Source organism: Gadus chalcogrammus, chromosome 9 (assembly GCF_026213295.1).
Source record: "Gadus chalcogrammus isolate NIFS_2021 chromosome 9, NIFS_Gcha_1.0, whole genome shotgun sequence".
NCBI classification, from domain to species: Eukaryota; Metazoa; Chordata; class Actinopteri; order Gadiformes; family Gadidae; genus Gadus; species Gadus chalcogrammus.
Genome location: NC_079420.1, coordinates 26,013,627 through 26,039,731, shown reverse-complemented (window position 1 = coordinate 26,039,731; position 26,105 = coordinate 26,013,627). Strand labels below are relative to the sequence as shown.

At 45.1% G+C, this 26,105-nt stretch overlaps 5 protein-coding genes and 1 non-coding gene across 6 annotated transcripts; 3 read left to right on the top strand and 3 right to left on the bottom strand.

Moving 5' to 3' along the window:
• Positions 1-276: 276 nt before the first annotated feature.
• LOC130389653 (tripartite motif-containing protein 66-like) lies at positions 277-8,818 on the bottom strand. The gene is made up of 5 exons (XM_056599526.1): positions 8,182-8,818; positions 7,747-7,867; positions 3,307-3,381; positions 2,319-2,471; positions 277-857 (listed from the first exon to the last, which is right to left on the bottom strand). The coding sequence occupies exons 1-5, from the start codon at positions 8,298-8,300 to the stop codon at positions 654-656; spliced, it is 672 nt and encodes a 223-aa protein (XP_056455501.1). The 5' UTR covers positions 8,301-8,818; the 3' UTR covers positions 277-653.
• Positions 8,819-10,205: 1,387 nt separating this feature from the next.
• Positions 10,206-14,337, top strand: rpl27a (ribosomal protein L27a). Its single transcript, XM_056599728.1, has 7 exons — positions 10,206-10,260; positions 11,202-11,252; positions 12,030-12,103; positions 12,716-12,779; positions 12,870-12,945; positions 13,407-13,581; positions 14,158-14,337. The coding sequence occupies exons 1-7, from the start codon at positions 10,206-10,208 to the stop codon at positions 14,284-14,286; spliced, it is 624 nt and encodes a 207-aa protein (XP_056455703.1). The 3' UTR covers positions 14,287-14,337.
• On the top strand, positions 13,134-13,262 carry LOC130389915 (small nucleolar RNA SNORA3/SNORA45 family). The gene has a single exon (XR_008896693.1). It is a non-coding gene; the product is annotated as a small nucleolar RNA SNORA3/SNORA45 family (small nucleolar RNA).
• A 1,390-nt stretch (positions 14,338-15,727) lies between the features above and the next one.
• On the top strand, positions 15,728-18,954 carry akip1 (A kinase (PRKA) interacting protein 1). The gene is made up of 4 exons (XM_056598939.1): positions 15,728-16,176; positions 16,275-16,370; positions 17,600-17,743; positions 18,399-18,954. Exons 1-4 carry the CDS (start codon positions 16,015-16,017, stop codon positions 18,534-18,536), a joined length of 540 nt encoding a protein of 179 aa, XP_056454914.1. The 5' UTR covers positions 15,728-16,014; the 3' UTR covers positions 18,537-18,954.
• LOC130389246 (uncharacterized protein C11orf16-like) lies at positions 18,714-22,567 on the bottom strand. The gene is made up of 5 exons (XM_056598938.1): positions 22,331-22,567; positions 21,681-21,834; positions 20,907-21,132; positions 19,653-20,132; positions 18,714-19,336 (listed from the first exon to the last, which is right to left on the bottom strand). The coding sequence occupies exons 1-5, from the start codon at positions 22,429-22,431 to the stop codon at positions 19,107-19,109; spliced, it is 1,191 nt and encodes a 396-aa protein (XP_056454913.1). The 5' UTR covers positions 22,432-22,567; the 3' UTR covers positions 18,714-19,106.
• Positions 22,568-22,576: 9 nt separating this feature from the next.
• Positions 22,577-25,547, bottom strand: c9h11orf16 (chromosome 9 C11orf16 homolog). The gene is made up of 4 exons (XM_056599727.1): positions 25,491-25,547; positions 24,485-24,682; positions 22,710-22,937; positions 22,577-22,597 (listed from the first exon to the last, which is right to left on the bottom strand). The coding sequence occupies exons 2-4, from the start codon at positions 24,677-24,679 to the stop codon at positions 22,577-22,579; spliced, it is 444 nt and encodes a 147-aa protein (XP_056455702.1). The 5' UTR covers positions 24,680-24,682; positions 25,491-25,547.
• Positions 25,548-26,105: the final 558 nt, after the last annotated feature.

Sequence of the window (26,105 nt, the reverse complement as noted above, 5' to 3'; positions counted from 1 at the left end):
ACGTCCAGTAGAAACACTCTTTACCCTATTCAGTACACATGAAACATCATGCGACCTGAATCATGCGACCACATGGTGTACCAGCCACTATTTTGATGCCCTACTCAAGGGAACGAAGGCAGAAGTTATTGAGCTGATCTGATACTAATGTCAGGTGTGTGTCATAACTATATGTATTTAATACAGGCCTATATGAAATACAGATGTGGACTTACAAGGGCTTACTATCTGGTTTATTAAAATTATGCGTGAAAAAATTACGACAAGGATGCATGTTTTCTTTTTTATTCTTTAATACAAGCATGCCTGAAGCAAACGTTCACCAGCACATCACCACTTTTTGTTGACATCCATTATTTCCCACAAATTGTATTTTCTAGAATAAATTGTAAGCTATCTAGGAAGCAATATTTCTACTATTTTGTTGCATGGACAATGTAAACTGAGCACAACAGCCAGATTGAAATCCTTCAATTAGGATTTGAATATAAATACATGTTTCTTCAATCAGAACACTAAGGTAAAGAAAGGTAATAACAAAATGCTTGAAGACAGCATATACAAGGTTCTATGCACCTTGAAGAACTATGTGGAACTAAGTCATTCTTCACACATGTCATTCCAATATACAGTTTACAACTATTAAATCAAGATCACAGGAAGTATTTCTTCCCGCCTAGAAGATGTTTCTTCTTCCTGGAGTTGTCCTTCCTTTTCCTGTGGAGCCAGCAGAGACGGGCCTGGTCGCTGGCCTTCTGGCAGGCTGCCGGGAAGGTCTGGTCACTGAAAACCTGCCGGAGCTGCTCAAGGAAGAATGCTTCCAGGTCACGACCCGCGCGGGCCACCTCGGAGTCCGGCTGCAAGGGGAGGACAAGGTGCTCTGTGATCTACAGGGAGTCCTGAGGTTCTGCTAGGTGGAGGACAAGGTGCTCTGTGATCTACAGGGAGTCCTGAGGTTCTGCTAGGTGGAGGACAAGGTGCTCTGTGATCTACAGGGAGTCACGTGGTTCTGCTAGCCGGAGGACAAGATGCTCTGTGATCTACAGGGAGTCCTGAGGTTCTGCTAGGTGGAGGACAAGGTGCTCTGTGGTCTACAGGGAGTCCTGGGGTTCTGCTAGGTGGAGGAGAAGGTGCTCTGTGATCTACAGGGAGTCCTGGGGTTCTGCTAGGTGGAGGACAAGGTGCTCTGTGATCTACAGGGAGTCGTGGGGTTCTGCTAGGTGGAGGACAAGGTGCTCTGTGATCTACAGGGAGTCCTTTGGTTCTGCTAGGTGGAGGACAAGATGCTCTGTGATCTACAGGGAGTACTGGGGTTCAGAGGCTGACAGGCTGTCTGGCTCTAGAAGGCCTAGAGGCTAGCAGACATATGGCAAAGATCCCAGTGGGGATTGATCCCAGTGGAGATAGATCACAGTCCCTACTGGATGGGAGTCGAACACATAGCCAGTATACTATCTTGACCTGATAAGACAACCTGTTCCTGTTCTTGATCGTTAGCCCTTTGTGCTACTTTGGAAGTGAAAGACCTGTATATTTTACACTAGGCCTGGGGGAGTCGATTATTTCACTAGAATCTGTTGAAGGATATTCTAGTGGTTACGTTTCTGACTCAGCAAAAAGGTTATTGGTTTGAGCCCGTCTGCCGTCTACCGCACACAAAGGGATCCTTGAGCCAGACGTCTAACCGCTATGTTACATTAACGGCATGCATCTAATGTTTCATTGAAGTTGATTAGATATAGCTTGTACTTAATGACCTAATGCTAGATACAAATAATTTGCATCCACTGATGAAGTAGTGAACGTTGCAATACAGTGCAGGCCACTCACATAGGAGAGAGACCACTCACATGGTTAAAGGAGAGACCACTCACATAGGGGAGAGACCACTCACATCGGCGAGAGACCACTGACATCGTTAAAGGAGAAACCACTCACATAGGGGAGAGACCACTCACATATTTAAAGGAGAGACCACTCACATGGTTAAAGGAGAGACCACTCACATGGTTAAAGGAGAGACCACCCACATGGTTAAAGGAGAGACCACTCACATAGTTAAAGGAGAGACCACTCACATAGTTAAAGGAGAGACCACTCACGTAGTTAAAGGAGAGACCACTCACATGGTTAAAGGAGAGACCACTCACATCGTTAAAGGAGAGACCACTCACATAGTTAACAGAGAGACCACTCACATAGTTAAAGGAGAGACCACTCACATAGTTAAAGGAGAGACCACTCACATCGTTAAAGGAGAGACCACTCACATGGTTAAAGGAGAGACCACTCACATAACTAAAGGAGAGACCACTCACATAGTTAAAGGTGGCACAGTTCCTGAACATGAGGAGCAGGTCGTCCACAAACTGCTCCGGGGTGAAGTAGTGCAGCGTGTTGCTCTCGTCCAGCTTCCTCCGGACCACCGAGAGGTCCATGGGCCTCCTGATGATCTGGTAGTAGTTCTGAGCCTGGTCCCCATCCCAACCCCCGGGAGAAGAGGGCATCACTCATCATAGAACCACAGGGAACCACTCATAGAACCATAGGACCCACTCATCATAGAACCATAGGACCAACTCATCATAGAACCACAGGGACCCACTCATCATAGAACCACAGGGACCCACTCATAGAACCATAGGACCCACTCATAGAACCACAGGGACCCACTCATAGATCCATAGGGACCCACTCATAGAACCACAGGGACCCACTCATCATAGAACCATAGGACCCACTCATAGAACCACAGGGACCCACTCATCATAGAACCATAGGGACCCACTCATCATAGAACCATAGGGACCCACTCATCATAGAACCACATGGACCCACTCATCATAGAACCATAGGGACCCACTCATCATAGAACCACAGGGACCCACTCATCATAGAACCATAGGACCCACTCATCATATAACCACAGGGACCCACTTATCATAGAACCACAGGGACCCACTCATCATAGAACCATAGGGACCCACTCATCATAGAACCATAGGACCCACTCATCATAGAACCACAGGGACCCACTCATCATAGAACCACAGGACCCACTCATCATAGAACTCATACCGTTGTGATATAGCCTGAAGGCTTGGGATTGGTTTATATTAGAACTGCATCGATGGTTAAAACATAAATCCATAACTCCTCTCACATCTTCCATTGGAGAAGCAGAGTGGTCGGCCTTTGCCGGAGCCGATCAGCCACATCACGCCTTCTAGGTTCATGATATTGAAGTACGTGGGGACTGAATGATAATGCGATTAATTAGGCTACTGTATGAAGGTGTAATCTGACCAATGGGCTGACAGCCTCGTGGAACGGAGCGCTGAGGAGGTGACAGAGCAGCAGCAGAGTCAGCTTCTCACACCTCTGCAGAGAGAACACATGCATGCATGCACACACACATACACACACAGGCAGGCATGCACACACACAAACCCATACACACAGGCAGGCATGCACACACACACACACACACACACACACACACACACACATGCATAGGCATGCACACCCACACACACACACAAGAATGCACACACACACACACACACACACAAAGAGACACATACACAAGCATGCACACACATACACACACACACACACAGGCATGCGCACACACACACACACACACACGCACACACACATACACAGGCATACACACACACACAAACACAAACACAAGCACACACACACACACACACACACACGCACACACGTACATACATACACAAGCATGCACACACAAACAAAATAGATTATATTCTTTATTGCTCAAATGTTTGTTTGCGAGGAAGGTCTGTTTCGGCAGCTTGTCCTACTTTATTTCAAGACACCGCTTGAGCCCAGGCACTGGGTTATTTCAGAGGCATGATCAATTACAATCAAATTAAATCTAATTATAACTAAAATAAGATCTTTTGTCCTTCTATTTATAACAATAATATATTATCCAAAGGTGTATGCGTGTTTCAGTGTAAATGCACATTCAAGGTTGTATCTTTGTATGTAATTCGTATAGGCTATTTGAATTTGTATACAAATTCGTGTTTGTGGTCAAGAAACCACATCGCTCCCGACTGTGGCTGGCGTTTTCCGAATGCGTTCCCCTCTTTGGGCCTCACATCCTGTCTACCTTTATTGAGTTCCAAGGGGCATCTCAAACAAACATAAAAATGCCAGCAGGGGGAGGTCATTTTCAATAAAATAAAACAAAGAATACATTTGCCCTAACAAGTTCAAAGAGGACTTTACTAGGGATGGGGATCATTAATATTTTTTATCGATACCATTTTCGATACTCCTTAACGATCCGAGTCTTTATCGATACCACTATCGATACTTTTTATTAATTGGTGGAAATACGAAGCATTTTTAGTGATGAGGAAAATATTTAGGCTCCTTGCTCTTTGCATTTAAATTAAATATGTAATTCTTAATAACTATTGACATCAGTAGTTTTAGTTATATAAACTAAAATGATAAGAGCACAATACAACTGTATTAGGAACACAGAAACATGAGTTATACAGTACTCATGTTTCTCACCAAGAACTCAATTTACCGTTTCTTTATGTTACATTTGAACGCATCATGATAACCTAACAGTCGTTTACTGAGCCAACCTCAACACATCATCACGCAACACATCTGAAACTTTATTTACTTTTTAAGATAACTCACAATTGACTTCACTTGTTTTACCTGTAATACCTGTTTGCTTACAATTCCATTCAAAAACATTGGTGGACACGCTGCAGTGATTGGATTGATTTGATTTACCGTATTGGTCCGAATATAAGACGGCCTTTTCCCCCCTCGAAATAGGTCTGAAAAAGTTGGGTTGTCTTATATTCGGGGTCTAGTATTCAGAGCGCAGTTTCACTTCTTCGCCTCTCCCTTTAAATGTCAATAAACATTCGCGGCCGCAGGTTGCGCCAGAAATTGGTTCCGGGAAGTAGTCCAGCGTCCTTACCGTCCACCGTCCACCGTTACCGGTGTTTAAAGACAGGCTGACCATTAGAGACAAGTGGCTCAAAAGTGGGTCAGGTCAATCAACAACAGCGGAGGAGCTATGATGCCAATTTTAAATAATGGTCGTCAATAAGGCAGAGTCAAGTAACAACTGCCAAGCTGCCAAGAAGTTTGGGGTCACGGAGTGTAACGTAAGAAGATAGCGAGCACCAAAATAAGAGACGTCAACAGTCAGTGCAAATCCTACCGTGGTCCTCAAATGCCGCTTTCACACCAAAAAGAACCGAGAGCCAGTTCCGGGCTGGTGCTAGGGCCAGTTCCAAACTGGTTCCAGCCTTACCCAGTTAAGAACCGGTTGGTTTCACACCGGCCAGAGCCAGCCATGGAGCCGGTGTAAGTACCATATTGGCTCGGCTACCAGATCGGCTCGGGGTCCGTCGTCTGCTGATTACGTTACACAATATCATTGGCTGTACGCTTGAATGGGCGTAGGCTACATTGTGATTGGCTGCTAAGGGACAGTTGTGATTGGCTGTTTTGTGCTGTAGCTCTGGCTGTCGTCATAGCAACCACAGCGAGCACATGTGTGAGCGCGAGTAGGTCTGTCTAGTTTCGGTTTGTGTTGCCAGATTGGGCATATATCCCGTTTTTCCAGCCTAACGTGATTCAAAGTAGCCAAATCAGGCTGAAAATGTGCCCAATCTGGCAACACGGACGGCTTATCTTAACAGCCAAGATGATTCCGAGGGATGTTTTGTTTTTAGAAGAAAACTATCCATACAGATAGGTTGGGAATGGTCTATGTTCAAAATGAAAGATCATTACAGGCTCTTTAATTTAAGCCATAAAAGACCTTATTGCTGTAGATAGCGTATTGTGTGACGTAATCAGCAGACGACGGACCCCGAGCCGATCTGGTAGCCGAGCCAATATGGAACTTACACCGGCGTGAGCAACGTCATGACGTCACTGCAAACGTCTCCGCTAGTGAGCTTGGACAGAAGCATACGGCCGACATCTTTCTTTATTCTGGGTGGAAATAGTAACATAGTTACGCCATTAAATGCGTTTATGGAAACATTTTTAGCGAGAAATGTGCATTTTACTTTCATAATGTTCGCTCGGTGAATGTGAAGGATGTTTGGTTTGATAGTTATGACGAAGAGGGAACGCTCCGTTCACTTGCATGGACATGGACTCATCTGGCTGCGTTGGCGCGTTGACGCGTTGAACCACCACACAATGATCAAGCTTCAGGTTAGGCGCGCAGAAGAACCCTCGCGCCAGTTTCAAACACAACAACAACAATTTCGTCTTCGATTCAATCCGTGTATGGTTCGTTCTTTGAATATTCCGATTTAAAACAAAATCAGAAAAAACAAAAAAGAACCATACACGGATTCACGTCCATTGTTTACTTCGGTGTTTTAAAAAATGCCGGTGTTGTGTCGAGATCTGTTTCCCCGTCGAGATGTGTTTCCCCTAGTCCCCGCCCCCGTCCGAAATGGCCCTCTGTTCCATAGGAAAGGAGGCTCACACATCTTTCAAATTCATACTGCTGACTTATTTCCCCACAAGAGATAAGTGCTGTGATTTTCAGGCTGATATCATTCAATTTGACCATTTAGAACAGGGGGAACGCATCCTGACAGCTTGGAATATTACTGTCAGATACTGTTCCCCCTCTGTTCCATAGGAAAGGAGGCTCACACATCTTTCAAATTCATACTGCTGACTTATTTCCCCACAACAGATAAGTGCTGTGATTTTCAGGCTGATATCATTCAATTTGACCATTTAGAACAGGGGGAACGCATCCTGACAGTCATTATCTGGGACTAGGGGAAACACATCTCGACGGGGAAACAGATCTCGACACAACACCGGAACCGGCCCCGATTTTGCGGCGGTGTGAAAGGGGTAAAAGTGGCCGTTTCAGTGAGGTTGACCGGAGAGTTTTTGAATACGTCAGAGAAAACGCGCTTTGGGCGGAGCCGGTGGAAGCGGAGCAGCTGGGGAGCGATGACAGCGAGAGCAAACACAGCATTGCAGAGGACGTGTGTGAGCGATAGAGAGAGATCGGAGGAGAAGTTTGGCGAATTTTAGTTAAGTTTAGTTAAATATGTGGCCTGTATTTTTCCATGTTATTTAAAAATGTTCCCAATGTTGCTTGATTATTGCTTGATATTAATTTTGAATCATACTGTACATATTTTGCCTTGAAAGTGCCGTGGCCTTTACTGGCATTATTATTATTGTCATTAATATAACGAGTGTTTAATTCACTGTTCTTTGTTCTGCAAATCTGGTCTGCAAATCTTTTTTTCTAAATGTTTGTGTTGAAAAACGGGGGGTCGTCTTATATTCGGACCAATACGGTAAATGCCGTGACGCGACTCGAGGGACACAACATAGTCAACATTACTTTACAAAAGTATTAACAAAATGAACGACGGGACTCGATAGTGGTATCGATAAGCCCAAACGTTAATGATTTTCGGGTTTTGAAAAAAGTGGAACCGGGTCCTTGTTTGAACCGGGTTTCGATCCCCATCCCTAGACTTTACTCAAATTTGCATTCATTATTTTTCACTTTGTTACTTTACTGTTGTGGCCGTTGTGGATTGGAATAGACAGTAGAAGGACGGTTCATAGCTCTTAAAGACCTGCTCTTAAAGAACCAGTGCAGTCACACTGTTTACAGGTCTTTGTCCCCAGTGAGCAGCTCATAGCAGCCTGCAGCTGTGTGGTAGGGCTTACTCTCTGGTCCCTGGAGGACAGCGTGTACGGAGCTCTGCTCTCTCCACTGGGTGCACTCTCACAGGCATAGCCCTCTGCTGCGTCCTGCTCGCCACGGCACAGAGTACAGAGCCAGTCCCCCCTGTGGGGCAGAGGGGGGCAGGTTAGCAGCAGTGTTACTGAGTTCACAGTATTACAGTGGTAATGTCTGGTCTACTGAGCTGCTTGTGTTGAAGGACATTACAGCATCCACAATGAAGGTTTAAAACCTTTTGGGTGGAATACTCTAGATTAGAAAGGGTTATTGAAATGATACCCAATATACTTTTAGACTACATTCAAGTGAATTGATCCCGTTTCTGATTGACTGATTAGTACTAAGGTGGATGGGAATGGGGTTTAAAATATTTTGATAGTTAATTGAATCAATAACAAATAAAAGCAGGAGGGACTCACGCTGGGAAGGTGAGGAGGGAGGGGATGTGGCAGCTCAGGTGGAACACTTTAGGACAGCGGTCGCAGCAGAGCAGCTCTCCACCGATCTGGCACACCGCACAGAAGTCATCACTCTCCATTTGTCCGTCAGATGGTTGCCTAGATACGACAGCCTCCTGTTGCCTGGATACGACAGCCTCCTGCTGCTTGGATACGACAGCCTCCTGTTGCCTAGATACGACAGCCTCCTGTTGCCTGGATACGACAGCCTCCTGTTGCCTGGATACGACAGCCTCCTGTTGCCTGGATACGACAGCCTCCTGTTGCCTGGATACTACAGCCTCCTGCTGCCTGGATACGACAGCCTCCTGTTGCCTGGATAAGACAGCCTCCTGTTGCCTGGATACTACAGCCTCCTGCTGCCTGGATACGACAGCCTCCTGTTGCCTGGATACAAGAGCCTCATTTTGCCTGGATATGACAGCTTCCGGTTTCTTGGATACGACAGCAACCTGTTGTATGAACAAGGCAGCTTCCTGTTGCCTGGCTATGGCTGTAGCTTGTTGCCTGGATACGACATCTTCCTGTTGGATTGATATGACATTTTCCTGTTCCCCGAATACGACAGCTGCCTGTTGCCTGAATAAGACAGCTGCCTGTTGCCTGGATACGACAGCTGCCTGTTGCCAGGATACGACAGCTTCCTGTTGCATTAGTGAGCTGTGGAGGTCCTCTCCCCTGGGTCTGGACACCACCTCCGCCTCAGGCAGAGCGTCGTCCTCCAGAACCAGAAGCACCTCCTGGTCCTGGTCCCAGTCCAGGGCGGAAGACTCTCGGTCCGGATCCACCTGGATCACCATGTCCTGGTCTGGATCTGGATCTGGATCTGGTTCTAGATCTGGATCTGGCTCTGGATCTGGATCTAGATCTGGATCTAGATCTGGATCTGGATCTAGATCTGGATCTAAATCTGGATCTGGTTCTAGATCTGGATCTGGATGTGGTTCTAGATCCGGATCAAGATCTGGATCTGGATCTGGTTCTAGATCTGGATCTGGTTCTAGATCCGGATCTGGATCTGGATCCGGATCTGGATCCGGATCTGGATCCGGATCTGGTTCTGGATCTGGATCTGGATCTGGATCTAGATCTAGATCTGGATCTGGATCTTGATCCAGCGGTGCCAATTCAGTAGTGTCTTCTGTTGCTAGACGATCCCAGCTGCTCTGTAACAGAGGCTGCGGCGTGTTGGAGTCGGCCTCCTTGTGAAGGCTGTGCTCCTCGGGCTCCACCATGCCAACGGAGCAGTGCAGGGGTTCAGGGCTCCAGGGCGTTGGGGCGGTGTGGTCCGGAGGAATGGGGTCTGGAGGCCCTGGTGGCTGGGCTGGGGGGGACACAGTGCCCGCCTGGTACGTGTCGGATGTGTTTGGATTGAAACCATGCTGTACAAAGAGATATAAATATACCTTAAAGGGGCAACCTCCAGATCTTCCTGCAAAGATGTCTGTAAAGCCCCTGCCTCTATGAGTTGAACAATGGGGCTTATATAGATGTCTGTAAAGCCCCTGCCTCTATGAGTTGAACAATGGGGCTTATATAGATGTCTGTAAAGCCCCTGCCTCTATGAGTTGAACAATGGGGCTTATATAGATGTCTGTAAAGCTACTGACTCTTTGAGGAGACAGTGGGGCTGAGCTTACAGCCCATTGATTAAAGCCCCTGCATGCAGGATAATTAATGTTACGAAATGTTAGACTGAAGAACGGCTGCTTACAGATTACTTCTTTAACGTATACATAATAATGAATAAAAATAGTTGAATGCATACATAAACAAGGAATAATGAAATATTACAAAATGGGTTTTCCAATCAAACATAAATTTAACTTATCAATACAATTTACAATGACTTTCATTAAAATGTAGTGCAGAGTTGTTTATGTGCTAGCACTCTTAATTAAGTTAGCAGGTTGTTTTATCCAAAGTAAATCTGTCCACTGCCACAACGTTAGGACTGACCGTCGACCATGACCTTCTAAGGTCCTATGCTGGTCATACCTGATGAGAAGAATGGACCAGCGCAGGCCCGGGCTGAGGCCGGTGAGGTGGCCATTGGACCCGTGTCAGAGTCACCGTGGGCCCCAGGGCTGTGGAGTGCAACGTCGGGCAAGCCCCAGCTGGGTCTTCTAAACGTTCCAGGCAAACTAAAGCGATGATGGAATTACCCAGAATCCTCTGGGCCTCTGGGTGAATCCTGTATTATATTTAATGTACAATAGTAGTCAGGTCGCTATGACAACATCAAATGTATGCATTTAGTTTTCTTACTGGTAATGTAATTTCTATCCAAATGGGTGGATTTTAGAACATTAATTGGCTAAACTGAAGCCAGTTTTAGATGACTTGAGGAGGATTCGTTGTAATCATACACCACAGCACACACACACACACACACACACACACACACACACACACACACACACACACACACACAAGCTGTCCATTCCAATAAAGCTATGTGGTCCAGTATGTTTCCTTCACTTCATGCTACCTGATTCTCCTGAGTAAAGCCCTTTTGCTTCCATCAGGGTCAGCAGAGGGTCTCCTCATCCTTTCAGAGGTCTTCCTCCGTCGGTTGCAGTGCTGGTCTGGTCCCATCGTCTTCATCTCTGAGGCTAATGTGGACCAGCCTTGTTAATAACACTTTTTCAACTCCTCATCACTGGATTCATAGCCCAAAAATAATTTGCCCCATACATCTTTAAAAAAAAAAGTAAATAATAATAAATATCATGGCCAGGCTGAGAACATGTATTGTACAATATATATATATATATATATATATATATATATATATATATATATATATATATATATATATATATATATATATATATACATACATATATATACATATATATATACATCTATATAACATAGCTTTACCCTTCAGGCTCGCTCTCTGCACGGCGGTAGATCCAGAAGCTACATGCTATCACTCCACATGCTATCACTCCATCCAGCTCCTCTCTCCGCTCCAGCTGCTCTGGGCTCTGCTGCAAGGCTCTCAGGTGAGGAGCTGTGGCTCTCAGGTGAGAGGCTTGGTGAGAGTCTTCTCCGTGTAGCAACACCCCGGCCCTCAGGGCAGGTAACCATGGTGCTGCTTGGAGCGACTGAACCCTCTCCAGGTGATGAATCTCTCTGAGGATAAACACACCAGGAGAAGATAGTAGTGATGCTCTGTTGACAGCAGAACCATCAAACCTGATAATCACAACCTAGCGGGCTGAGATCCTCAATGTAGGACGCTCAACAACAGGTGAAGAGACGCGTCTAGATCATGCTACAGATATCATACTATGTTTGATAATGAGGATCTGCTGAAGGGGGGGGGTCTGAATTGATTGCCAAGGGGGAAATTATCTAAACTCCCAAGGCTTCAATTATCATGTTATTGTTGTGTAGTTTAACAATATAAAGATGCCAGCTTTAGAATGGCTAATGATATTGTTATGATTACTTAACCAACATTTACAGTAAGGACACTCATGCATTTGTATCAATGTATCAAAACATCCATACACACAAATGAGGGAATGAATGAATGACTTTATACAATTATAAAATAAAATATGCAAAAGGCAGGAAAAACGTTTGTGTGTGCGCGTGGGTTTATGTCAGGACAATATATATTGGTTCCTTTTATTTATCGTTTAATTACATGTGAGCATGATTATTGAATGTTAACACGGTTAACTCAGTTAACACCGTTAATATTAAAATGTCCTGTCCCTTATTGGGACAGGACATCATTGTCCTGTCCCATCATTGACACGCTAGGGGTCGCTGTGTTTGGCTTTTATCGTAAACATCCGGCCGCAAATCTCGCTCAAGAGCGAGAGCTCTCGTAATCCCGTTCCTCTTTCTTCTCGCCTCCAAGATGGTAGGTGCTAACACGAATTTCTGTGCTCACGCTTCAATACAAATCTACCTCCATCCTTATTCATCTACCCTGAAAAATATATTTAGACAACATTTAAAAGCATACTGAAGTCGTACTGGGTGTGCCAACGTGTTATGGACTGTATCGATGCGTATACTTGATGCGAATTGAACCACGGTTTGCCATCGTAGAGTCCGTATTGTCAGCCCTCCGGTTCTGAAACATTAACCCAACATTACGCCTCGGTTCACCTCCTAACGGAGGCTCGTGTCCGGAAAGCAGGTCGATACTTTGATCTCATAGGATAGTTGATAAAGTGTGTGGTTGGATCCTAACATGGAGCCCAGACTAGCATGCTACCGCTATCGTTAGCAATCTGAGGCGATTCTGATGCAGGGCTGTTAACCACGGCGTAATTGAGTTTATAATATGGGAGACATGTTATACTCCCCAGGTGTGGGTTATAATAGTTGGTTGTAATGCTAGTGAGCGATGTCTCCAGTCCACGCGTGCTGCCGGTTGGGTTCCCGGCTGTTCTGCTGTATGATGGATAAGCGTTTGGTTCCCCGTTGCTGATCTGCTGTGTGATTAATAACCTGCTCCTCCGTTCAGCCGACCAAGAAGACGAAGACCAGGAAACTCCGTGGGCACGTCAGCCACGGACATGGTCGCATCGGTGAGTCTGAATCCCCTCTGGGTTGAGAACTAACTGTTTAAATGCCTTCTGCATTGAGGAATTACAGAGTTTCTGTCCCCTCGTCTGCAGGTAAACACAGGAAGCATCCTGGAGGTCGTGGTAATGCTGGTGGTATGCATCATCACAGAATCAACTTCGACAAATAGTGAGTTGTCCCGTTTTCCCTTAAAGATAAATTGGACCAATGTATGTTATGGATTACTTCATTTACTGGGCAAACCACTGGGCAGTTGTCTAGCAACTATTTCTATAATCTTGGTTAACTAAGATGCAAGAATGTGAACTTTCTGCATGATGTGACATGCTGCTTTAGTAGAGCATAAAGTGGACCATATAGAGACTAGAGTCTCGCCTCGACACACGGGTTGTCTTGGTGTGCTAGAGCTCTCTTAGATCAACGACTGGTCCTACTCTCCGACTGGCCCTCTGGTTGGTCAGTCACCCACATGGGCAGTTACAGTCTAGTGTTATACCTGCACGGACATGAGTCCTGGGACTATGTTTACTCTTGGTGTGCTTCAAAGGTGGTTCAGTTTAATGTCTTCTAACGGGGCACATTTATTTTGCATCGATTAGTTAAATAAATGCTATGTCGTGTGTGTGTAGCCATCCTGGGTACTTCGGTAAGCTGGGTATGAGACATTACCATCTCAAGAGGAACACCACCCATTGCCCCACCATCAACCTGGACAAGCTGTGGACTCTGGTGAGCGAGCAGACCAGGCTGAACTACGGCAAGAAGCCAGAGGGACCCGCCCCCATCATCGACGCTGTGCGCGCTGTAAGTATCCCCAACCATCAGTTACCTTACTGGAATGAATGATGTGGGAGCAGACCAGACCTCGTTGGTGGATCTAGGGGTCCACAGTGCAGAGGAACAGTATGGGATGTTGGTCACATCCTGTTGGTGGATCGTGTAAACATCCCTGATGCAACAAAGCCTAGACCAGCGGCTACTAGGTGGTTATAATGTTTAAACCAGTGATCCAGTGCTTTCCCTTATGTTGCCAGATTTTATTGATTTATGGGCAATTCTTGGTGGATTTGTAACTTAAGTTTATCAGCATCGGTGGAGACCCTGGTTTGTATTGTGGAAACTAGTAAATTCAAAGTGTCTGAGTCTGTTTATTCACGCGTTTTGAAGTTAATGGATGCACTTGAAGTAACAATTGATAACAAAGCAAATGGTTTGCTACAATGGTAGTTGACTCATGAAGTGAAGCTACTGGCATATAATCCAAAAGAAAGATTTATTCAAATGACAGCCTTCATGAAGTTGCTCAGTCTAGCTAGTCAAGTCTCTTAATGCTGGTATTCCATAGGTTAACATATTTCTGCCTGGTCTCCTCCTCTTCAGGGCTACTACAAAGTGCTGGGCAAAGGCAAGCTGCCCAAGCAGCCGGTGATCGTGAAGGCCAAGTTCTTCAGCCGCCTGGCGGAAGAGAAGATCAAGGCCGTGGGAGGAGCCTGCGTGCTGACCGCATAGAGAACCTCTGTTTCTGTTTTTGCAAAAAATAAATGTACAAAGGGGACCCGGTTTCTGTATGCTGTGTGGTTTGTCTCAAACGCAGTCTTAGAACATGAGTGGTGCGTCTGTGGCTTGGTCCCTTTTATAATGAAGGTTCCAGTCTTAGAACATGAGTGGTGCATCTGGCTTTGTCACTTTTATAGTGAAGGTTCCAGTCTCGGGTCACGACATCATGGTCTTAGAATATAAACGACCCTGTATCTCATGGACTCTGAATCTTTACAGACCTTTGACTACTGCACGGTTAATGAGGGAGATTTGTTGGATTTCACTTAGCCAGTTTTTGAGTTTAAATGAATTCGGTGCAGGTCCTGCTGGGTTGGAGCGGACACGTCTCCTGAAAACATTAAGCTCATTTCCCCCAAACAACAATTTCTAAGTGAATATAATTTACCATATATTTAAAAGGAGACCACTGAATAATTCAGTGTACTATGAACCGTTGATTGTATAGGTAACTAGCTGTAACACATCAGGACCCTGGAGGTCCTGATTGCATAGATAACTAAAATAATGTCAAGTCTTATTTTGATTATGACTTAACCGTATGAAACCCCAAATTAAAAATATCTGAAAATTCGAATACTACATATCGATACAATTAAATACAGCGATCGGTCCGGAAAAGTATAGTGATGTTGCGTATATGTACACAGTACTTGGTTTGGGCCCCTTTTTGCTTTTTGATCCAGGTTCTGGTACTTTTGACAGTATGTGCAGGTGCCAATTCCTGCTGGAAAGCATGAAGTGCTCTCAAACTACCTGGTAGACGGCTGAGTTGAGTCTGGACTTAAAGTACAGTGGACCAACACCAGCCTATGACATGGCCCGCCAAAACCAACACTTGGCTTTGGAAACTTCACACTTCACTTTAAGCAACTTGGATTTTGTGCCTCTCCATTCTTCTTCCAGACTCTGGGACCTTGGTTTCCAAATGAGATGCAGTTTTCGTCGACCACTGAGCAGCAGACCTTTTTATTTTTTTGGGGGGGGGGCGGGGGTCATAAGCTGTAAGCCATAATCATCAAAATTATAACGAAAAAAGGCTTGAAATATCTCACTTTGCATCTAATGTGAGTATATATTATATTAGTTTCACCTTTTAAGTTGATCAATAAATGAACTTTTGCATGATATTCAAAAAGTTTCACCTGTATAATGACGTTCAATGCAATGCAATCCTCTGGTATATGATATCCATGCGAGGATCAAACAGATATGGCTATTGCTATAAACTGTGATGGATTGCAAGATATGATGGATGTTGAGCTTCAAACTAGCATTCTCCATCATTGTGACACACCGCCTCTAATCTAGGGTCTGATAGTGATAGATGAAGGTGGACGCCCTGCGGTCTGATCTTAAATATTGACCTATTAAAGAAGATCTTAACCAACGAGCAGTACGGTTTAACAGGCGGGACTGTGTTCAGGATATCCGGTAAAACCAAACCAAGGCTGTGCGTAAACGGCGAGCAAATATGTTTGCAATTTTCTCCAATTTATGCTCTCTGAGTTTGGGACATTTGTCCTGGTTAATACATTTAAATTAACACGTCATTGATATATTGTGACGTCATATCTACGGACGGGAGCTGTCACCCATGTAGAGCTAAAAAGAAAAGATCATAAAACAGAAAAGATCACATGAACAGATCGTCTGAGCCGTTGTGGTTTGTAGCCGCTCATGGAGAACCAGACCGGGCTCGAGCTGTCTCTGCGCCGTGTGGCCCTCCTCGGCTCCGAGGTTCTCGAACGGGCCTCAAGGAGACGTGGGGACTGCGCCGACTCGGGTCCCCGACTGAGACCTCTCACAACCGTTCAGAAACACGGGCAGGATCCTCTTGAGGTGCGTCAAAACATCTCTTTTGGAGAGCACCTCACTTGCGTGACGACTAATGTCCTGTATCTTCTGTTTGGTGTGTGCTTGTTGGTTTGTGTTGGCAGAGAACCCACAGGTCTAAACCTCTGGACCAGACGCATCTGGACCAGGCCTTTGAGACCATGGGAGCGTTGATGGTCCAGAGCAGCCATCAGTGCATGGTGAGGCGCTTAATGCTCTACATCCTGAGCGATATTCACGTCGGTTATAGTACTATAATGAGCCTTCTTTTCGCCAGTGTAGGCTCTTCTTGTTCGAGCAATATTAAAATGTCAGTAATACGGAGTTTGCCAGGTCTTTGTCACTCTTTCTAAAGTTCAGGGTGTTACTGAAGTTCTTTAAACGTTTAGGCCTACATAAAGCTTTAGCTAACTTATACAATACCACGAGATGAACAAAATAATGTGCAGACAATGAAGGCAGTGGTACTGGTAACCTTCTCGGACGTGTTTGGGTGGCCCATGGCTCTGCTTCTGTTTCTAATAATTGATCCACGATCAGCTGTCACTGCGAGCACATTGATTGCCTGCTTATGCGGCACTGGGTGTTGGAAAGACGGGAACTTAAGGTATCAAAAACAACAAATGATTTGGTCGCTGAACTGTATTATTCTGTTCGTTATTTTACTGGTATGTGTGGTCATTTCATTCCTGCTATGCACAGCATGGTCAGCAGATGGCGCTATGTGCCTTTCACTGTTGCATCAGGAGCTGACGCCAGTACATTAGAAGTACAAGTATAAATTGTGTTATCATATTCCCAACAGGTAAACCGATTATAAACCAAACCATGATAATAGAGGATGTATAGGTAGAATCACAGTGACTTATTTTGGTATAGACACCTGCTACGTTAATTAAGATGATAGTTTATACAATCCTACAATTATTCAGATAACTATTATACATACTTTAGACATTTTAAATACTTGCCTGATATTTGCCATTGCTTACCTGTCTAAACTTTATCAAACTTAATCTGAGAGTTTTCTATAGCAAAACCGTTACTTGCCTGTAATCCCAGGAGAGAAAAGGGTTAAAAGATAATTTACATTATTATACATAGAGATGTGTGTTTATTGTGTTTTGTATGAATTGTTAATGATAACAATCAAAAAACAATTGCTAACCCTAAATGTAAAGGTTTTATTGTTAGTTACATTTGGTTATGATTTAAGATGATATGTACATAAAGGAGTAGAGTGTCAGTACGTGATAAGTCTTTTGAAAAATGAACTCTGACTTCCTTGGGAAGGGGCCTTTATGTAGTATTGTTGTTGAGCCATTTCAGAATCCATCCCTTTATTACACACCCAAATTGTGACTTCTCAACGTTATAGATTTCTAGATAAAAATGGCTGCCCAGTGAGTTAGTTCTGTGTGTGTTCCAGAGGGTCCATCGACCGGACGGCTGCTCTGAGCTCAGTGTAGCGGAGAGAAGGCATGCCACCAGGTTCCACCGGACTGTTGGCAGAACCCACACACCAGGCAGCAGGACAGAGGGAAGGCCTCCTCAGAGCACAGCAGCCTATTCAGTAAGCACCGATAAGAGGGCCAACACAGCTTCTCAGTGATGTTAAAGGACCGTTCGTCCCAGGTTAACTCTTGACATTGTCCTGATTTAAAAGGCCTTTAATGTAAGAATATATGTCACGTGATGATGCCTGTTCAGCCAGTTCAGTAGATATGATGGCTCAGACAGAATGGCTCCAGGGTTTTTAATTTAAAGATGACACCTGAAAGCCCTCCATCATTCAGAGATGTAGTAGGCTATCGTTATAATGGCAACAATGAATTTTATTTATTTTTTTATTATATATTATATGAACGAACAAATAATAATGAATCAAACAATTAAGAACTTGACTCTGTGCGTATGGCAATTTGTCAACACACAGACTATATACTAATGGACCATGTTGACCACATATTTATTTGACTGGCACACAATGTCCTGCTATATTATATGAACAAATGAATGATGCTGGGATCTCCACTCTGCCCATAGGAAGATGAGTGTCCGACAAACACAATGACGTATTTCTATATATATGGTAACATTTGAGACATTTAAGACCAGTAGCCAATATGTTTTTGGAAGCAAAAGATGAATTTCCAGTTTAACACAACGTGGATATTTACAGAGGATCCATTCTAAGTTATTCCTGCATGGTCCTTGTTGTTCTTCAGGACTTCCAAATTGAGGTGTCTCCAGGGACTTACACCATCACGGCCGGCCTGCCCCAGGCCCATCAGCAGGCCCAGAGGGTCAGCCTCCACGCTGGAGATGGCATCACACTCAACTTTGACCTCTCACCCCTCTCCTGACCAATTCACATTTGATCATCACAGAAGACAATAAAACGGTGCCATCTATTCCATTACAAATGATTCCCAATCTATCACAAGCCCTCTGAGAGTCGCCCCTACAGAGTCCCCAGACGTAGGGGTGTCCATCCAGTTGATTGTTGGATGAGTCATCCTGCCAGTGGGCATCTGGGATGTAATTCCTACAGTGACCAGGCCCTTTAACTTGTCTCCTTATATTTTTCAGTTGTTTTCTGATAATTTATTTGACACACGTTGTATATGTATCTGCTGCCTAATGGGATTCCAGATGTGTAAAGTATTTTATTTGACTTAAATTATCATAATTATTTTTTCTAATCAGGGCTTCTCGAATTGCACAATGTCAATTTTGTAAATAATAAAGGGTATTCTTGTTAGAACACACTTGAGTCGTGGCACTTGTTTTACATTACACTAAATTTAATAATTGAGCACTTAAAATTATACAATTATTTTTATTTCATATTTCATATTTGTATCTTCCCTTCTCTGTGCGCTATACATCTCAAGACAATCTCACAGATCAGTCATACAGAAGCGTAGCATTGTTTATGGGGAACAATTCATCCTCAGGTGAACAGCCGTAGCTGCGTTTGTTTTACAGCTAGCGGGGGGTCTGGGTTGGAAATGCGTCCCTTCAAAGACGGCTCTGATGTCTGCTCTCCTGAGAGAAGCAGCGACGGTTTGGAACATGGAGCTGTGGTTTGGAGACAGGCTGACCTGCAGCATGGGGAGGCTGGAGCGGGCAGGCTGTATAGCTCTTCTGGCCGCTGGCGTCCCTGGATTAAATAAACAAATCCATTCAGTAGTACTTCCATCAAACGTGTGGCTTTCTGGGAGCAGTGGCACTCAAATTAACTTTTGGGATATTTCTCATTCAGTGGGGCCGTGTTTTACAGACGGGCGTCATGTTGATTAGCCATTTCCAAATTCCTCCACCCTCGTTGAGGTGAGAGGTTCACTGGTTGATCTGTAAACCACTGAGGACACTCCCATGAGGATTGCGAAATGGCTGATCAACTCGTAATGAATTGTGGTGCGATGATGGCTCCTTAAGTAGAACATGGTTGAGTGAGAGGGGATCTAACTCCTCACCTGGCTTCCTGTGTTGGGGTTCAGGGGTGCTCCTTCGCCAGTACCTCCAAGGAGGTCTGTTCTGGTCCCCCTTGGGCCTGAACGTTGGAAGGGACACCCCGATGGTCACCGCCTCAGCCGTGGCCAGAGAGGACCTGCTTCTCAACATCTCTGTTGCAGCAAGGTTCTCCAACAGGAGACGGGCCTCCTCCTCCAGCTTTGCCCTCTCACATCCCCCACGGCCTCCCAGGGGGCCGGCCCACGCACAGCGCCCCTGAAGGGGCGGGCAGTAACACGCGGCAGGTGTTGATTGGCAGCCCCTGAGGTGAGCCCAGGGAGGGGTGGGGGGCCAGGGCCAGCAGTGGGACAACCCTGGACCCCCCTGCTCCTGGACCAGCCGACTGTAGTCGGAGGAGGAGACGTGGACCACCAGAGACCGGGGGACCAAAGCCACACAACCGCTCCACATCCGCACCCAAAGGGTGGGGCCGCCGTCAGCTACTTCGTGGAGGAAGAGGGGAAGAGGGGTTTGATAGCAAGGCTAGGAACCAGCATACGGATCATAAACCGTCAATAGGGCAGGCCTGTAGAAGGGTCTAGTTGGGAGGGGGTTGGTCTCCCAGCTCAAAGGTTCTGGGTTTGACTAGTCAGTCTACCAGTAGGGGCCATATTCTATAAATAACTAATTAAACTACTGACTAAATAATAAATAACTAAATGGTAATGACAATTATATCACAATAAAAGTTGGGTCTAATGGCAGTTTAAATTATTTTTAAAAATTAATATATCCCAGATGATTAATATTGAAACTAGACTTATCAGTTTATATGGTACTTTCCCCTAAAGCCTCTAACTACCATGTGTACACATGGTAGTTAACCCCTAAACCTGGCAGTGTTACGTCTGCCTCTGTTTTGAATAACAGCTTCTGCTAAATGTCTTGAAGGTGACATATTATACCACCAGGTGCGCGTGGGACTAGCCATTGTAAGCCGGTTTTGAAATCTGCCTCTTCTGACATCACAAGTGGGTGTGTCCACCTGGATAGATCAGTCTACCAGCCTACCCAGTTGGCTGTAGCAAACATTGCTCATCTATACGTCATACATCTAGGTGGACACGCCAACTTGTGATGTGGCAGATATACAAAACGGCTTGTAACAGCTAATCACACTCACACCTGGTTGTATAATATGTCACCTTTAATAAAAACAATCCAATCCAGCCTGTGTTGCACCTCAGTAGACACTGGGGTCCCCCTCCTCCCCTTACCATTCAGAGAGTCCTGGTGCTCGATCACCGCCGTCACCAGCCCCGGCCCGTACGGCCTCCCCACACCCGGTTCCCATGGCGTCATGACCGCATCCCCGGGTACCAGCCGGCCTGTGTGGGCCCCCGTTTGGGGGATCATGTCCAAGGAGCAGACGAGCTGCTGCTCGGAGACCTTAGAGGCGCCTTCTAGAAGCTCCAACTCAACCAGCCACAGTCCGCGCCGACACTGGAGACGGAGCAGAGGGAACGGTCGTCATTCAGGGGCTAAAGGGGGCCATGGTGATCAAGAAGTTCACAAGTTATATACGCTATACTTGTATATGGAGCATGAGATGAATACAGGAACTTGCACTTGAGTTACGTCATGAAGACTTTGGTCCGTATCGTGGCTAGGGTGTTGGACCAAAAAATCAAGATTTAGAATTTACCTGGAGGCGACCTCGAGCAAGAATGCCTCAATACCTGCTCATTAATGACATGGAACGGACGTCGTTGTTCAAGTCACTTCTAAATGACGTAGTACCTACCCGCTCGTCAGTGACTTACCTACCTGCTCATAAGTGACCCAGTGCCAACCTGCTCATAATAATTATGAGCAGGATCAATTATTGACCCAGTACCTACCTGCTCATAAGTGACTTGGTACCTACCTGCTCTTAACTGACTTGGTACCTACCCCATAAGTGACTTGGTGCCTACCTGCTTCTAAGTGACTTGGTACCTACCTGCTCATAAGTGAGATGCTTGACTCATAGCAGGGTCACTACAACCTACTTCTAGTATTGCGGTCCCCGGGTAGTAAAGTCCGTCCTGCTGCCTCCTGGCCAGCACGCGACAGCCGGGGATATACCCGCTGCTGATTCTGCTGCTGTGTGGCGTCAGGTCACACGGCAGACAGGATGTCACCTGATGGTTACCCAGACTGCACCTGGGGAAAAAATGTAAGGTGTCTCCATTTGGAGACAATGCAATGCAGTTTGTGTAACTGTCTAACAATGCAGTTTGTGTAACTGTCACCAAAGTGTGTTCCTATAAGTTATAACTGTATCATACTGGCAAAATGTTTTTTAGCCTCTTAACTAACAACCATTTTTGGAGAATCTCCGCCTGAATTATATAAATATCAACATTTCACTTTTACGGCAAGGCCTTTATTTTACCACTAGCTGTGAGTGATTAGGGATCATCCAACCCCTTTACTAATCTATCCACTTGTGGAATCCCAAGTGGGAGTGTAGCGTCACCCCAGATATATTACCGCTGGATCCACTCCCAGTGGACTGAGGAGGTGTTGTAGCTCATCCCCCTTACAGCTTGCGGTAAATCAGAGGCCTTTTAACGACTCATGCATACGCTCAGAGGTTGACATTCCTCTGGTTGTGGTTTGAAAGATACCTGAGACATGTTTAGCAGTTTGAACCGACCTGAAAAACGGAGGAGAAGTGTGTTGGTGTGGGATGTGGATGGATGGAGGGGCAGACGTCCCAGAACAGGAGGTGGGCGATGAGGTCAGGCTCTCAGTCATGTGGAATGGAACAACCTGTACACAGCCGGGACCAACTGTGATGTTTAGGGCTCATTGTTGTGAGTTCGCACACTCAACTTCAACATGGGATTCAAATAAGCCATAAACTCAATCATCTTAGTCTGAATAAAACACACCTTCCCCATCAACGCCCCATCGGACCCAACTGGAATGAGATAACAGCTCCCTCTAGTGGCGAGGGCAGGACACCGCAGGACATCTTGCGCTACGCTGTTGAACCAGGGGCTCGATTGATCCAACACGTAGAAGAAGTTCACTGTCCGTCCATCTGTAACGGCGGGCAGGGCGTGGAGGACCGCATCGGTGTTGCACGGGAGGCCGGCTGTGACCAGGTGGACCGCGTTGCAGTCGGGGTCCATCAGCGCCACGCTCAGGGCCGTCAGGAGGTCTCCTCCAGGGCCGCAGGTCAGAGAGTGGACCCAGGACAAAGCCTCGTACACGGTGCCGGGTGCGCAGGGGAGCATGGTCTGTGACCAGCGGTTCAGCTGAAAACAAAACCGTTACATATCTAGGCCTATATATGTTCCTGTGGTTGGGCTGAATCTGGGGCAGGAAGGATGAGATGGAGGCTGTTATGGGCAGTGGTTACTGGCCTAACCATTCCTGGCCAAAAGTTCTGGGTTCAAATCCCAATGCCCACATTCTACGTCTAGGCTTCCTTGAGCAAGATGACAAATTATCTGGGGGAATTTTGGCATGTATTTAAAAGTCGCTTTGGATACAAACTCCCAGCCGTAAGGAACCAAAGGGTAAGAGTACCTGATGTCTGCAGTAGGCTACATGGGCGAGTTGCCCAAATCCTAGAGCATATATCTTCAAACTTCGCCAGGTCTGTATCTGACTTCGAGACAGTAGCAACATGTCTATTTATTTACCAGGTATAGGCTACACTGCAAGCCACTTAAACGGCACTTCAAAATGATGATATCGCAAATACATGCTTTTAAATGTTTTGCCTAGACTAGAGCTTCACAGTTGTGTTCCTTAAAGGGAACCCTAGTGGGTTTTCGGTCCCCTGTGGAATATGAATATCTCCATCAATGGAGGAGGGGAGGTCTAGTACAGGGGTCTGCCCCACCCTATACCCGGTACAAGGTAACGATGGGATCTTTTCCTGCATTGAAATGCACTTTCAGGTCTTCTATTCCAGCATGCAGCATAGTAGTTTATTCCACTTATACCAAAGGTACCAACAATAATTGTAAAGTAGTTCCTTTCATTTATAATGTCATTTATCAACTTTATCTGCAGAAAGGTAAATATTCTTCCACGGTGCTTTGAGCATATTGCTTTGTCATGTTAACATGTGTTCAATGGTAATGTTGGTTTTGTATCGCTGTTAACTGTTCAAATACAGAGGTGTCACGTCTTTGAAAAATAATACACACCCTATGAATGTTATTGATCAGGATCAAGTAGCTCATTCAACAATTCTACTGTATTTTTTTTTTGTTCATTGTGTTGCTTTGTCTTACTTTTCAAATATTAATTGGAAATTAAGTGAACTTCAGAAGGCTAAGACTGTTTCATGACTGGACCTATGTTTCTGAAATACTAAGTACAAATGAAAAGCAGGAAGGACCAGTAGTCTATGGTTTATTTGTGTTGGTGCATCCTCAATAACCTATATCCTCATCAGTGCAGGGCCGTGCATAGACATGGTAAGGGGGCTCAAACAGGAAGGCCCCCGCCACCCACCTGGGCACCCACCTGCACCAGTGATCGAGCACATTGTACAGCATGATACTTATTTGACCGCCAAACAACCCTTCTACAGAGACCTTGTCTAAAGTCCTCCGTGCCCTCCAAACAGCGGCCCTAAACATGTGTCTCGGTTAATCAGATCACAAAATCATAAGTCACGGGCTGTCACGGCACCTTTGCCAAAAAAAATTTAAAATAAATTGAGGGGGACAGAAAACAAGATATCTTTGAGTGTTCCCTCTCCGTAGGGGATCACTTTCCTATTTATAATCCTTTTCTTTTATCTAGCCATAGAGCTGACTCTAAAAAGGGCCTTGTGTGTCATCACCTTTCTGGAGATGGCCATGAGGTTGAAGAGAGACTCTCGGTAAGGGAAGCGGGCCAGCAGCGCCTGGATCAGCAGCTGCTTCACAGGGCCCAGGACACTCTTCATGTTCTCAGACGTGTCCAGCAGGAAGACCACGTTCTGCTCTCTGCGGCCCTTGAACAACGGAACCATCTCCATGTTCACTGCAGGGGCCATAGTCTGCTGACACAGGTCCCCGTTTCAACCAGACATTTCAGATGTTCTTCTTATGGAGTTCTGAACTGGTTGATTTCAGGAAAATGTTTTCAGGGTTTTATTTAAGGAACAAACAGGAATGCCTTTATCAGCTTTTTAGCACAATGAATAATCAGGGGTGTCCAATAATTTGGTAGATCGCGTGACATTCAAAAAAAATTAAACAATTGATCATCCCTATGGCATTTACCACTTGATTGACGAATATTGTCTGCAGAATTTGACCAACGGTTTCAAAACCTAACCCTTGCAACAGTGCCGACATCTGAAATGTCAGCACTGTTTCACCTGAACTCGTCTGCAGTGGATGATGAGATTTTGATATTATAAGTTGATATTGAGCTTAAGTCCAGGGCTAATGGACAATTTGGAAAATTACAAAGGAAAAGTATCCCAACATCAGGAAATGTACTGCCTCCTTCACTGCATTATTTGGCTCTACTTATTTATGCTAGTCAGCCTTTTTCCAACATGAAGATTAATCATTCCATGACTACCGGCAGCTCCTGTCCAGACTATGAAACCCTGGCTGACTTTCAGTGCAAGTAATCAGAGTATGTACTCATATAAATAAATATATGTTTAGCATTTTTTTATGTAGGTAGTTCTTTTAGACCAGCTCATTTTGAAAGTAGCTCACAAGCCGAAAAGGTATTAAAGTAACCGCCATATAATAACTTTTACCCACGTTTTAGGCAAAGTCACATTGCAAAATGTCTAACATTCAAAGTTAGGGAATCCATGATGATGCCAACTACATTTTAATGCTTACCGTTTGACTACTTTTCTTAATAAATCCCCTAAGTCTTTCTGTCTCTGCATCCCTGGCTGTGACTCTGTTGTTGTGTTGTGTTGCCATAGTGACAAAAAGACTAGCTATTAGCTATTCTAGTGGCCATCCGATTGACCGGTTTATCAGCCCATCAGGAATTAAGCTATTCAATATGAGTCAACCCCAGCCTGGGGACTTGTTTTAATATATGTAAAGGCATGGTGCGGTTTGTTTGGGGCGATGGGCTCACCCCCCTGTTTTCCTTTTTCTGTTTTTTTTGGAAAATAAAATGTTTTAGGTCTTTTTAGTTGGCATTCAAGATGGATGTTCAACTGTTCGAAATGTAGGCTAATAGGGCCTACTGTTAATTTAAACAAAGAATTAGGCCTGTTGATTGCCTATTTTTTCATGATTAAAAAAAACCATCACACTTTTTTTGACAAATCGCACCCTGTGTACAGGCTATCTTAATTCAGCGGGGTGTCTGATATCACCAATATCGCTGTTTAATGACTGTTTAATCTAACTATACACTAACTACTGACGTAGCCCATTGATTTTCAATATTTAGTCCAGTTTGACTCCAAACCTTTAAACTGGGAGTCAAACAAACCA